At 39.6% G+C, this 13,666-nt stretch overlaps 1 protein-coding gene and 1 long non-coding RNA gene across 3 annotated transcripts in view; one reads left to right on the plus strand and one right to left on the minus strand.

Annotated features, from left to right (window-relative positions):
* The window catches only part of LOC145717771 (uncharacterized), a 384,058-nt gene that overhangs the window by 360,231 nt on the left and 10,161 nt on the right, over positions 1-13,666 (minus strand). The window lies entirely within an intron of this gene.
* On the plus strand, positions 469-3,436 carry CXHXorf66 (chromosome X CXorf66 homolog). The gene is made up of 2 exons (XM_006747154.3): positions 469-828; positions 2,551-3,436. Exons 1-2 carry the CDS (start codon positions 629-631, stop codon positions 3,434-3,436), a joined length of 1,086 nt encoding a protein of 361 aa, XP_006747217.2. The 5' UTR covers positions 469-628.

The following is a 13,666-nucleotide window of genomic DNA, read 5'->3' on the forward strand; positions in this document are numbered from 1 at the left end:
GAGGATGGGTTAGCCTGGTGATGGGTATTAAAGAGGGCACGTTCTGCATGGAGCACTGGGTGTTATACACAAACAATGAATCATGGAACACTACATCAAAAACTAATGATGTAATGTATGGTGATCAACATAACATAAAAAAAATAGGAAAAAAAAAAGAATTTATAGGAAAACACCTGAGAGTTTTACTTCTGTGTGAAAAATCCAAGCAGCACAGAAGCATAGGGTATAGACATATTGTCCCCCTTCACTCCCCTTCCCCACCCAAATCCACCAACCCCTGCCCTCAACTAATCTAGTATGGTACCTAACATATAGTAGGCTTCAACAAGAGTTTTTTCTTGTCCTACCCCCTTTTCCACCATATACATTCACACACAAACATTAACGCTCAAGTGCATTCACATGTGCAAGACATACATACACTCAAAAACCTAGGTAATGGGGTGAGCAAACCATGATGCAGGGGTAACCAAGGTAATTGTACTGATTAGCCAGAGATCTGGCATCTAGACTGTGGCTGGGGATGTGATAGAGGGAGGAAAATGACAGTGGAACACTTATCATGCTTTAAAAAATCACTGGTAAAAAGATTTGATTTTGACCTTTAGTGGCAAATCACTATCAAATGGAAGATAACACATTTTCTGGTGAAACAATCTCTTTGACAGGAGCTAAGCACGTTGAATCAATGGAGACTAAAATGGACAACTTTAGGAGACGTCTACTTGTTATCATAATTGGTATTATGATCATAGCTTTTGTCTTTGTCTGTTTTTCTTTTCTCCATTACAATTTTATGAGCGACGAGGCACCCAAAGCAGGAACGTAAGTTTTACACCCTTAAATTAAGAATGCAAGTTGTGTGTATACATATAGTGGAGATTTCATTGCTGTTGTGGTTACTTAATGTTAACCCCAGACTTCTAAAGAGTTAATCTTGTGGGTGGATACCTTCACTTCAATAATATCAGCTCTTAAATATTCTCAAGTACGTTATCAATTTTAGCGTATTCTAAAGCTATCTCTTAACTGAGGGTTCAGCTGAGCCCCAGGCTATTAATTTCATTATAAATTGAGTCTAGGAAAAGAGGGCTTGACTATCCGAATAAGACAGGGAGAATAAAGAAGGGGAGAGACTGAAACCAATATTGCACTGTATGTTACCTAGCTAGAATTTAAATAAATAATTTGAAAAGAGGGCATCTGGGGGCGCCTGGGTGGCTCAGTTGTTAAGCATCTGCCTTCGGCTCAGGTCATGATCTCAGGGTCCTGGGATCGAGGCCCGCATCAGGCTCCTACCCAGCAGGAAGCCTGCTTCTCCCTCTCCCACTGCCCCTGCTTGTGTTCCCTCTCTCGCTGTCTCTCTCTGTATTAAATAAATAAAATCTTTAAAAAAAAAAAAAAAAAGAAAAGAGGGCATCTGGGTGGCTCAGTTGGTTAAGCGACTGCCTTCGGCTCAGGTCATCATCGCAGGGTCCTGGGATCGAATCCCACATAGGGCTCCTCCTGCTCTGTGGGGAGCCTGCTTCTCCCTTTCCTTCTGCCTGTCACTCCCCCTGCTTGTGCTCTCTCACTGTCAAATAAATAAATAAAATCTTTTAAAAAAATAAAAAAATTTTGAAAAGAAAATAAAGAAGGGGAGAGAGAGGGAGTTGGGTCTCTGTATTCCAAAAACAATAAAACATTTTGGATAATCTACCATTTTAAGACATAATAGCAAAAATTATTCACTGTTGTTCTCGTTGTCTCATTCCCTGCCTTTCACATAGGAGAATCAGGCTGGCCCTGATATAGTGGTTCCCTAAAAATTTCCCAATATAAGGACCGATGACTAAAATACACCAGTGCTCTATTCCTTTAGTTTTAGAGGAATATTGTGAATATAAGTATGCATGGATAGATAACTTGATGGTGTAAATATGATAGGAAGGAAACAGCGAATATGGTCTAAAGAGTTCATTCTTTCCTGATGACAAGTTGTGACAGTTGTCTATGAGTTGCATATCAACCTGTGACTTTTTTAAAAAAGATTTTATTTATTTGAGAGAAAGAGCACGGGGCGGGGGGGTGGGTAGGAGAGGGAGAAGCAGACTCCCTGCTAAGCAGGGAGCCTGACAAAGGGCTCCATCTTAGGACCCTGGGATCATGACCTGAGCCAAAGTCAGATGCTTAACGGATTGAGCCACCCAGGCACCCCCAACCTGTGACTTTTTTTAAAGTTTAATTTCTAGAATAAGTGAAGCTCTCTCTCCTTCTCAACAGTAGACTTGAAACAACTTTGTGTCCTTCCATATGTAGGCTATATGATTATCTAATGCATCTGAAATATACTCTCAAGAAAAATAAAAAGTATTCAGCATGAGTTCATATCTATAACCCAAGTCATGGCTTTTACCATACTCCAATTCTTACTGTGTTCAATTTTTCTACCAGAGCTAAAAAAAAAACCAGTAAGTCTAAACTGACATAGTAGCCTGTGTTTTCTGGTGATAGCAATAGTACTCTTTTGTTTTAAGATGTCATATTCCAAATTTTCTATATTTTCAGGCTCAAGAAAGAAGATGTGACAGCCAAGTCATCCAGATCATCCAAAATATCATTCAGTGAATACAGGATAGCCAGTCCATGCAGTCTAGAAAAACAATCCATGCTACCTAATACAGACATGTTTTCTGGGCCCTCAAGTGCAGAAAAGTCATCCATACGATCCAGTGCCGAAAAGTTAATCAGGCCCTCGAGTCCAGGAAAGCAATGTATATCATCTAGTACAGAAAAGTTAAACAGGCTATCAAGTCGAGAAAAGTTACATAAGCCATCAAGCCCACAAAAAACATTCAGGTCAACCCACCCAAGGAAGTCATATAGAACACGTAATCTAGAAAAGCCACATAAGCTAGCTCATGCCCATAAGCTAGGTGGCCAGGCCTGTTCATCCTATCCAAATAAGGCAGTGAGGCCACCTTGGCCAGCCAGTCTACAATATCCAGTCAGGCCAACCAAGCCATCCCATTCACAAAAGCAAACCTTGCCACCCAGGCGATCCAGTTTACAGAAACTAACCAAATCCCCTAGACATCGTAATCTAAAAAGGTCAGTTAGTACAGGTAAGGCAGGCATGTTATCTAGGCCTCGGTTAATCAAGACTTGTCGATGCTATAAGGAAAAATGCCTAGTTTGCCGAAATTCTTCTGAGCCTTTGGTCAATATTTCTGAGACAAAGGACAGAAATGCTCAAAACTCACCTTTTCCAAGTGAAGCGAAGTCTTTTTCCAAGTCCTTTCATATGGGAGATTACAGAGACAATGTATCCTGTGACAATGTGAGCAGCAGTGATATCTCGACATATGACAGTGATGACAGTGATAGGGAGATAACCATTATTTGCAACATAAAATGCAACGAAGTTATCCTTAAAGGCATCCAAGATAATTAAGGACTCAATAAAAATAAAAACCACATGTGATAAAGCAAACTTATACCAACTATTTTATGCTCACCACCTTTAAAACACTGATAGCAGGAAATCTATTTGCAATCATTATTGAGATTAGTCTTACCCATCTTGGAAGCAACTTATTTAAAAAATAGTAATTAAATGCATGACATAACAAATGACTTGACTGTAATTATTATTGCATTCTAGAGGCAAAAGGCTCCTTATATGTGTCTTACTTAGATCTGGTCACTTGGATGGGAACCATGAGTATACACGTATATGCAAATCTAAAAAGGAATTGCAAGATGGGTACCCTGGACTCCTATTTCCCTTGGATTAGCCCTCACATGAAGTCTCAACCCAATTAAGTTTTTTTTTAAGTTGATTTTTTAATAGTTACACACAGTCCTCACAATTTAAGACTGTCTTCCTGTAGTGCCCAGTGCTTGGCAGAAATGGCTTTTGTGTGCTTAGTTCTGGTGGAGTTAGGGAAACTCCTGATAGCCATTTCTAACATCACTGTCTCCTTCACTGCTACTTATTGCGGTGACCATTTAATAAGGTATGCAAATATGGAGTCACTATGCTGTATACCTGGAACTAATACAATATTGTATGTCAATTATTCTTTAATTAAAAAAAGAAATATTGTGGGGCGCCTGGGTGGCTCAGTCGTTAAGCGTCTGCCTTTGGCTCAGGTCATGATCCCAGGGTCCTGGGATCGAGCCCTACGTCGGGCTCCCTGCTCAGCTGGGAGCCTGCTTCTCCCTCTCCCACTCCCCCTGCTTGTGTTCCCTCTCTCACTCTCTCTCTCTGTCAAATAAATAAATAAAATCTTTAAAAAAAAAAAGAAATATTGAATGCAAAAAAATTAATCAGGTCACGTTAACAAAAAAAATAATAAATAAAAAGCATTGTGGGCGCTATGGACTTGATTTCCTACTGGTATTGCCCTTTTTTAAAAGACAAACTAGAAAGGGTTAGAATTTTTCTCGGTTAGAAAAGCCTGGTCTTTTTAAAATTCACAAATACAAGTGAAAGTTCTGATTAAAATTTTAAACTGTTTACTATTTTTAAAAGTTCAAACGTATACAAAAGTAGATAGAGCAAGTAGTATAATGAACGCCCATATAAGCATTCCTCAGATTCAACAGTTATCATTACGTGGCCAACCTTATTTCATTTATACTCTTATCCATTCCCCTTCCCATTTATATCTGTAATGATGATGACTTTTAAAAAATACATACACACAGGGGCGCCTGGCTGGTTCTATTGGTGGAGCCTGTGATTCTTGATCTTGGGGTTGTGAGTTTGAGCTCCATGTTGGATGTAGAGATTACTTTTAAAAAAGTACATGCACACACTACCATTATCTCACCTAAAAATTAACAATAATTCCTTAATAACAATTATCCAGTCAGTATTCAATTTTCCCCATCCATCTCCTAATTTTTTTTTTAATGGCTGCTCTGTTCAGATGATCTGACCAGCATTTGACAGCATCTGAGGCTGAGTTTCAAAATTACAATTTCACTGGCTACTCTGTCTTCATATTGTGCAAAGATTTTGGAGTTAATCTGAGTTGTTAGTAGCCTCGAAAATAGTAAAAGTTGAAATTGTACAGTTTTCAGTTTAAATTCAACCAACATCTTAGTAGGCAAAACCAAATAATCTAAGCTCTATTCCCTTTCCCATTTTGAAGCCTAGAGATTTGTAATACTTTAAAATCTGTGAATATTAATATCTAATTAAAATAACTAACTGCCAGTGATAACCAATGATAATGACATCTTAAGAACAAGTTATATGCATGAGTATCTATGTTCCCTTCTAAACCACATTTAATTATAGAGTAGGATTCTACAGAATATTTGAAGCTCATTCAATATGCAAAATTCTAATGCATTAATGGGGGCTCCATACTAAAGCCAGTATAAAATAAGTAATAAAAATATGTACTATGAGTCAGAGAAGAACTTTAGCAAAAAAAAAAAAAAAGTTTACTAGTGGAAACTCACCCAAGCTAATAATTAAAATAACTAAGTCCTATCACTTTAACAGACAGTCTTCAGTATTTCTTGGAAATGTCCTGATTTAAGTAAGAGAGCTTCTACTTCCTGGCTTTCTTACAGCATTGTCTCATCTCTCATGGTACCTTACTCCTTCCTTCTATCTCGCTCTTTTTTCTTTTCCGCTGTTCAGCAAGTCAGGATCATGTGCTCAGTGGGCCCATGGCTTCCTTACATTTCCATTCTCCCTTCAGAAGGCACCGTGAAGCCAATTTCAAACGTGGCACTTCCCTCTCAGACCATCCCCACTCTCTTCCTGTTGAATCCACCTTCCTTAACACTCATCTCCACAACTTATACCTTGCTCCTGGCTATGGGACTGAAATGAATTATATGTTGCTCCTTTTATTTAGTACAGCTCTTTCTAAAAACCCATCACTTAAAAAGGTTAGATTTCAAACATTTCTCACATATATTTTCTACATGAAACTATATGATCATGGAGCTGAAACGATGCTTTGAGATCCTCCCTTCTATTCTCCAGTGGGAAAGGGGAGCTTAAAGAGCTGAAGGAACTTTCACTCAGCAAGAAGACCACTTTTTATCAGGGGTGGGGATGCCAGATGAGCATGGCATGGTGCCAGGGATCACAGATCTTTAAGTGGCCAGAAAGAAGTGATACACCGCAGATGGGATGTTTATGGTAGTGTCAAGCAGGGACTTAGTAAAAGTCTTCAGCTTTATCAATTCCCCAAATCCTGCAGTCCCTGCCACACTGCGTGCAACCCCTAAAAATTAAAAGTAGCAAAGGAAGGAAAAGAGAAGTCAGAAAAAAGCTCTGTTGGAGCTTCAGCCAAGTATCTCCTTAATTGGAACTCAATATACAACCCTCAATTATTCCTGTGCTGCTGTGACCTTAGAAAACAAGGTTTAAGCATGATTAATTAGTTTTGCAATTATTTATATAATGCATGGAAAGGGCCATTTTTAAAATAAGCAAGGGCTAATTATAGCTTACATCTAAGAACTTTCAGATAGCTCTACTTGTTTAGAATTATCCCCTTATGTGCCTGAATCAAAATAACACATTGAGGGGCACCTGGGTGGCTCAGTCCTTAAGCGTCTGCCTTCGGCTCAGGTCATGATCCCAGGGTCCTGGGATTGAGCCCCGCATTGGGCTCCCTGCTCAGTGGGAAGCCTGCTTCTCCCTCTCCCACTCCCCCTGCTTGTGTTCCTGCTCTCGCTGTGTCTCTCTCTCTCTGTCAAATAAATAAATAAAATCTTTAAAAAAAAAAATAACACATTGAAAAGACTGTGGAAGGAGAAAAAATAAATTGCGACAAATGTCATATATAAGTATTTTACTTTAAAAAATAAAATATAGAAACAATATAGCCATTTTCTCTGAATAGTAGAAATTTACTGATAATAAAAAAATTCATATATATCCTCTATCATCAATCTCTTCCCTTAGTCACCTATTTTCCTAGCAAAATGGACTATTTTTTAATAATTTATTGAAATGACCAAAGGCAGGTAACTGCAAAGAGTAAAAGAAGAAACAAAGACCTATTATGATGAATGGTTGGAATAATTAGTCCTGGAAATATTAAGAGTGGATTGTATCTCTCTGCCATTTTGCAAAATAAGAAAATCAAGGGGGGCCTGGCTGGCTCAGTCAGTATAGTATGCGACCCTTGATCTCAGGGTTGTGAGTTCAAGCCCCACATTGGGTGTGGGGATAACTTAAAAATGAAAAAAAATCTTTAAAAAAATAAAAATAAAAAATAAATAAATAAGAAAATCAATGTTAAATTGCTTGACTACAAACTGGAACATAAGAATGTGACTGAGGTTTTTATCTTTAATTTCCACATGTTCATCTAAATAAATATAAAGGCATTCACAGCTAAGTTAAATAAAATTCTAATGTACTATAAAACTAATGGTAGATATTACAGATTATTAACAATAAAGGCAGTCAACTTCTGAAAGTGATAGTTGTTGGCAAAAGGAATATATCTCTTGTGTAAACAAGTCTCTTTTATAAACCTTAGTTTTGTTGAAAGAACGGCAATGACAAAGAGTGGAATTGTAAAAATAAAGCTTTCTATGTTGATCACTTGAGGTTACTATAAGAAATAAGAAGAGCAGGGGTGCCTGGGTGGCTCAGTTAGTTGAGTGTCAGCCTTTGGCTCAGGTCATGATGCTGGGGTCCTGGGATCGAGCCCCATGTTGGGCTCCCTGCTCAGCGGGTAGTCTGCTTGTCCCTCTCTCTCTCCCTCTGCCCCTTCCCCCGTTTGTGTTCTCTCTCTCTCAAATAAATAAATTTTAAAAATCTTAAGAAAAAAGAAATAATAACAGCATATTACATACCCACTTAAAAAACTGAAGTGATGAGGGGTAAGCTATTTCAGGATCCATATGACAATCGCTAGACTAGTAGACTATCAGCAAATCAGTCTGAACTACTATACTTTAATTCAAGCCACTTTTCTTGTTTCATTTACTGTTACCATGCACCAAACAATACATGTATAAAATAGAGATTGATGGTGCTCTAGAGCTTTAAATCACTTTTATGTTGTAGCCACTCTCCCAAAGAACACCTCCCCTATTCATTAAGTAGGTACTTGATGCTGGACGGGATGGAAAAAATATTTTTGTGTGGCTATGACATCCCATGGGTCCGGTATATATGCCAGATTTTGTTAGTTTCTTTTTCTAAAGCTCACATTTTGTTATATACCTCTGTTGTACCAAGGTAATATGGATCAAGTTTTATTCAAGCATAAGGCCTCAGAAGGTCTGCCACACAAACCTCCACATTGAAACACTTTGTAAGAAGTACTTGAATAAGAGGAGAAAGAAATCCAGGAGATGCTGCAAGAGATACATGGTTTATAGGCTGAATTATGTCTCTCCACCAAATTCATATGTTGAAGTCCTAACCCCCAGTATCTCAGAATGTAGCTTTATTTGGAAATAAGGTCATTGCAGGTATAATTAGTTAAGATGAGGTCATACCATAAGTAGAGTGGGCCTCTAATCCAATATTACTGGTGCTATTATAAAAGGGGGAAGTTGGACCCAGACAAGCAAACAGGGAGAATGCCATGTGAAGTTTGGAGTTATGCTGCTACAAGCCAAGAAACTACCAGAAGCTGGGAGAGAGACCTGGAAAAGATCCTTCCCTAAGCACCTTCAGAGGGGGGCATGACCCTATTGACACCTTGATTTCAGACTTCTAGCCTCTAGAACTGTGAGATAATATATTTCTGTTGTTTCAGCCACCCAGTTTGTGGTACTTTGCTATGGCAGTCCTAGGAAACTAATATACTTGGTGAAGATTGCTATTGCCTAGGGGTGCCTGGGTGGCTCAGTCGGTTAAGCATCTGCCTTCAGCTCAGGTCATGATCTCAGGGTCCTGGGATCGAGCCCCGCTCAGGCGGCTGTCTGCTTCTCCTTCTCCTTCTCCCTCTGCCCCTCCCCCACCCCCACTCATGTGCTCTTTTTTCTCTCTCAAATAAATAAAATCTTAAAAAAAAAAAAGGTTGCTATTGCCTAAAAAATAGTTAAGATCAAATAATAGAAAAATATGAGGGGAGTGCTTAAGAAGGAATGTGTCCTTTACACTCATCAATTGCACTGACTCCTCCCCCTAGGAAAAGGAGTGACTAATCTGATTATTCAGAGGTTAACATGCATTAGGTCACACGTCACTAGCAGATAAGGTCACTGCCTTGAAGGGTGATTCATGTTTGCCCTGCTCTTTGCACAACCTGTGACTGGGTATGTGAGACAGCTCTGGGGTCCTCATCCATTGTGCGGGTTGGGCAAGTAGACACTCTCTCCATACACGAATATACAGGTTGGCCCCAAGATTACAATTCCAGTGGAAAGTTGGAGGCCCCCTTCCTAAGTGGAAAGTGTAAGTGGCATCTACAATCAACCTCATAATGGCACGTGGTGTTGGGTTATTGGGTCTTAGCCAGCCACTAATGAATAAATCAGGCCTCTGTAATCACTATATTGTTTTTGATTTGGTTATTGAACAGGAAGGAGTAGTCCTGAAAACCTGAAACAAATCCTACCCAAGAGCCACAAGTCCTGGTCAACACCACTTTAACTTCTTTTAAGAAACTCTTACAGGAGGGGCGCCTGGGTGGCTCAGTTGGTTAAGCGACTGCCTTCGGCTCAGGTCATGATCCTGGAGTCCTGGGATCGAGCCCCACATCGGGCTCCCTGCTCGGCAGGGAGTCTGCTTCTCCCTCTGACCCTCCTCCCTCTCATGTTCTCTGTCTCTCATTCTCTCTCTCGCAAATAAATAAAATCTTAAAAAAAAAAAAAGAAACTCTTACAGGAAAGTTATTTTTTGCAATTGTGACATTTGTTATATATTCATGATGCTCTAAACACTATTGAGTGATGTACACAGAAGTAACATTAGTCACTCTGTCCCCAAACAGCTTCTATTCTTTTTTTTATCAAAGATTTTATTTATTTATTTATTTGAGGTGGGAGAAGAGCAGAGGGAGAGAGAATCTCAAACAGACTCCTTGCTGAGCACAGAGCACCGTGCCTGAGGAGAGGCTGGATCCCCCCAACCCTGAGATCATGACCCAAGCCAAAACCAGGAGTCGGATGCGTAACCGACTGAGCCACCCAGGCGCCCCCAGCTTCTATTCTGTGGAAGAGATAGTCCACCCCCCAAAAAAAATCTCTACTAAGATCAGCCTGAAAGAAAATAGCAAGTCTTCAAATATAGAGCCAATAATAGTAAAACGTGCAATATTCTAAGCTTGCACTATTGCTGTGGCCACACTGAATCTCTAATAGAGATATTTTAGTTTAGGATTTTTACCCACACTCTAAGGGTAAGAGCTACTGACTTACTGGAAAAATGTCACTGTAACAGCTCAAGGAGTGAGTCCAAAGGAGGAGGACTCAGGGATAGGATTGACAGATGTAGCAAATAAAAATACAGGATGCCGGGGCACCTGGGTGGCTCAGTTGGTTAAGCAGCTGACTCTTGATTTCAGCCTGGGTCACCATCTCAGGGTAGTGAGATGGAGGCCTGCATGGAGCCCCACATCAAGCCCTGCAACAGGCTCAGCACTCAGCAGGGAGTCTGCTTCTCTCTCTCTCTCTCCCCCTCTTCCTCTGCTCCTCCCCCCATTCATGCTCTCTTTCTCTGTCTAAAATAAATAAATCTTAAAAAAAATACAGGATGCCCAGTTAAGTGTGAATTTCATATAAACAATGAATAATTTTTTGGTATGCATATGTCAAAGAATATTCATAATTAACCTGAAATTCAAATTTAATTGAGTATCCTGTATTTTATCTGGCAACTCAGGGGGTACAAATAGGAGAATATATGTAAGCAGATTAGACAGTCAATTTGTCAACTTCTTCAGGTTTAACCTGGAGAAGCTTATAGCTTCTGAGAGGGACAGCCCTTCCTACAATGTGATTCCACTCCCCTAACAGCCACTCCCCTGAAGAACCAAAAGTAGACAACTGGCTACTTCCTAGAAGCCCAAAACTTAGTTGGTCATCAGATGTGGTTTCTTGAGGATTTTCAGTAAGAGACACAGAAACTCTAGAGAGAGAACTATGAGGATGCTTGAATTAAATAACATGTAGAGTAGGGCTGGGAAGGCATGTTAGGTAGAAAGTAGATAATAGTCAAAAGAAAGAGGAGACAGAAGCATAGAAGAGAGACACTATGTGGTCACTGAGAGAAAGAGCAAGCAAGCTGTTTCTGCTTGCCAATTCTAGTTTCGATCACTCTATGGCTTGACTGTTCTTCATAGTCCAGACATTTGTAATATTGTCTGTTGTATTCTTAAAATAAATGTCCCTTTCTTAAACTGGTTTGAATGAGTTTGTACTCCTTGTCACCACTGATCCTTGACTAAGACAGGTGTGAATTGTAAAGGTTAGAACAAGAATGACAAAAGGCTTCCATCTCAGGTGATTACTCTGATCTATTCACACAGCTGTGCAGAAGGCAGGATTGCAAAAGATCATGGGATTACTTCCAAATTCAGTGACAAAGAGTACCAAGATTGACTCGCATTGTCTGCTATGAACTTGGGAGTGGGGAGTGACAACATATGTGCCATATATTTGCCATCCCTACAATTGAGGAAGAAATTGAAATAAGCATACGTCTTCCTCAAACTATGCCAAAGGTCATTGTGTAACTACATGAGGGAAATGTAAGATACACAGAAAAACCCCAAACATGTGTAATTTCATCACCTATAATCACAGCAGTTTGTTGAACTTTTGCCTGTTTCTATCTATTCTTTATAGTTATGCAATCCTTAATTTCTTTCTATGGAAGGTCACCCACAGAAATGAATATAAATCATTTATTTTCCTGGCAGGCTTCGTTTGGACTATGTTGATATTTAAACAGTTCATGGAAAAGTATGTCAAGGCTATAAATAAATTCTCTGTACATTCGAGATCATGAATATTGTTTATGATCTGGGCCAAGAACAAAACCTGATTAGGGAAATTACCATATATTCCTGAGATAGCTTTGGTTTAAACCAAAGAAGATAGTGATTTTTCCCACTAAATAATAATAATGAATAACAATAACTAATATTAATATGATAGAGTGGGCAGTTAGTTAGATATGAGCAGGGAACAAATACTTTCCAATTGATTAAAAGGGAAGAAACCAAGTTCCAAACTACAGGGAGAGATGTGGGGGGAATACGCATGCATCCTTTCCTATAACCACTGCCCTACCAGCAACCTAGAGCTTCATTAAAATACATATACACTGCAGTTTTGACCTTCCCACCCCCCCACCCTCAAGGGGGATGCCTGCCATGACAGTCCCAACAAGGACCATATAGGGTCAAGAAACTCCCCCTCCAGACCAGTAGGAGGAGTCCCTTAGATGATTGGAAGCAACCTCAGTCAGAGACCACCCTACTTATGACCCATAGCCTATGCAAACATAAAAAGAAAAGACAACCCTGAGTCCCCAGTGCAACTGCCATCTCTGTGCCTGCCCACTCTCCCATCTTGAAAGTGTACTTTCTTGTTAACTGCTATTAAACTCTTGCTTACTTGAGAGTTTGGCTCTGAATTCTTTCTTGGCCAAACTCAAGAACGAAGGTTGGCATGGAGGCAGAAAAGGGACTCACCGTTGACAAATATGGCACTTCAAAGACTGCCAAAAAGTGAAATAGTCTCACATCTCTCTATTAAATACAAAATTGCTGATGTCAGGGACTCTGTACATATTACAAATACACCATCCAGGAAGCACTATCCCTAAATTGGGAGTGAATCAGGGCAATTATCGAGAGTCCTACACTTTAGGGAACACCAAACTTGTGGTAGACTGAGAAATAATTAATGGAGGCAGCCCAAAGGAGATAATGATCTAGTGAGCACTTAAAAAGAAAAAATTATTGCCTGACAAATATACACATATTTGGTTCATTGGTCTATCAACCCTTTTGTAATTTTTCTATTCCTTTAATTGAATTTCATTTGGATAACCATGTTGGGTTGGGGAGGGGAGTGTGTGTGATGGAACCTCATAGTGATTATACCTGGCTAAAACGTCCTGTGGAAGCCTGAGGGTCGGTAAAAGTATGCCTGCCCCATGGTAATGTAAAACAGTCATTAATGATAGGAGATTGCCCAGTAGTCATGAAATGACAGTTACCAGAGAAATAGACTAATTATTAATTATGACTTTATAGCTGAGCAGGAGTTGAGACATTACCAATCAGAGTCTTAGAAGTGATCTGTAGGAGAGGAGCTAATTAACTTCTTGTGAAGAATGACAAGACCATTGTTCCTTTGAAGTCCACATTCTATCTGGTTGCCTGGGTGACTCTGTCCCATCTATATGTATGTACACACATAGAAAAAGAAGCAGTTTTACTCTGAAGATTAATGAAATGTACTGTGTAAGTACTTAATTTATTTGGTGGGTTTAGTCTTTTTTTTTTTTTTTTTTAATTGGTAGGTGTTCTCTGTTCTACCCAGGATTGGTTAAGAAGATTCTCATAAACCACAGATATGGTAGTGTGGTATAAGGAGGGTGGAGTAAGGAGGTACTGAATCTCAAAAAGTAGGCTGAGTGGGGCAGAGATGACATGTGGCTCTCCCCACAACTGTAAAGAAGGTATTGGGCAGAGTAGCTGGCAGTCACAAGGTGTGATCCGAAAAG

This window comes from Leptonychotes weddellii, chromosome X (assembly GCF_054177405.1).
Source record: "Leptonychotes weddellii isolate Sample4059 chromosome X, ASM5417740v2, whole genome shotgun sequence".
NCBI classification, from domain to species: Eukaryota; Metazoa; Chordata; class Mammalia; order Carnivora; family Phocidae; genus Leptonychotes; species Leptonychotes weddellii.

Excerpts from the sequence above, each read along its gene's own strand:
- CXHXorf66 (XM_006747154.3), top strand. The coding sequence starts at position 629 with ATGGAAGATAACACATTTTCTGGTGAAACAATCTCTTTGACAGGAGCT. Across the intron at positions 829-2,550 it reads GAGGCACCCAAAGCAGGAAC|GCTCAAGAAAGAAGATGTGA; the intron begins GTAAGTTTTACA and ends CTATATTTTCAG.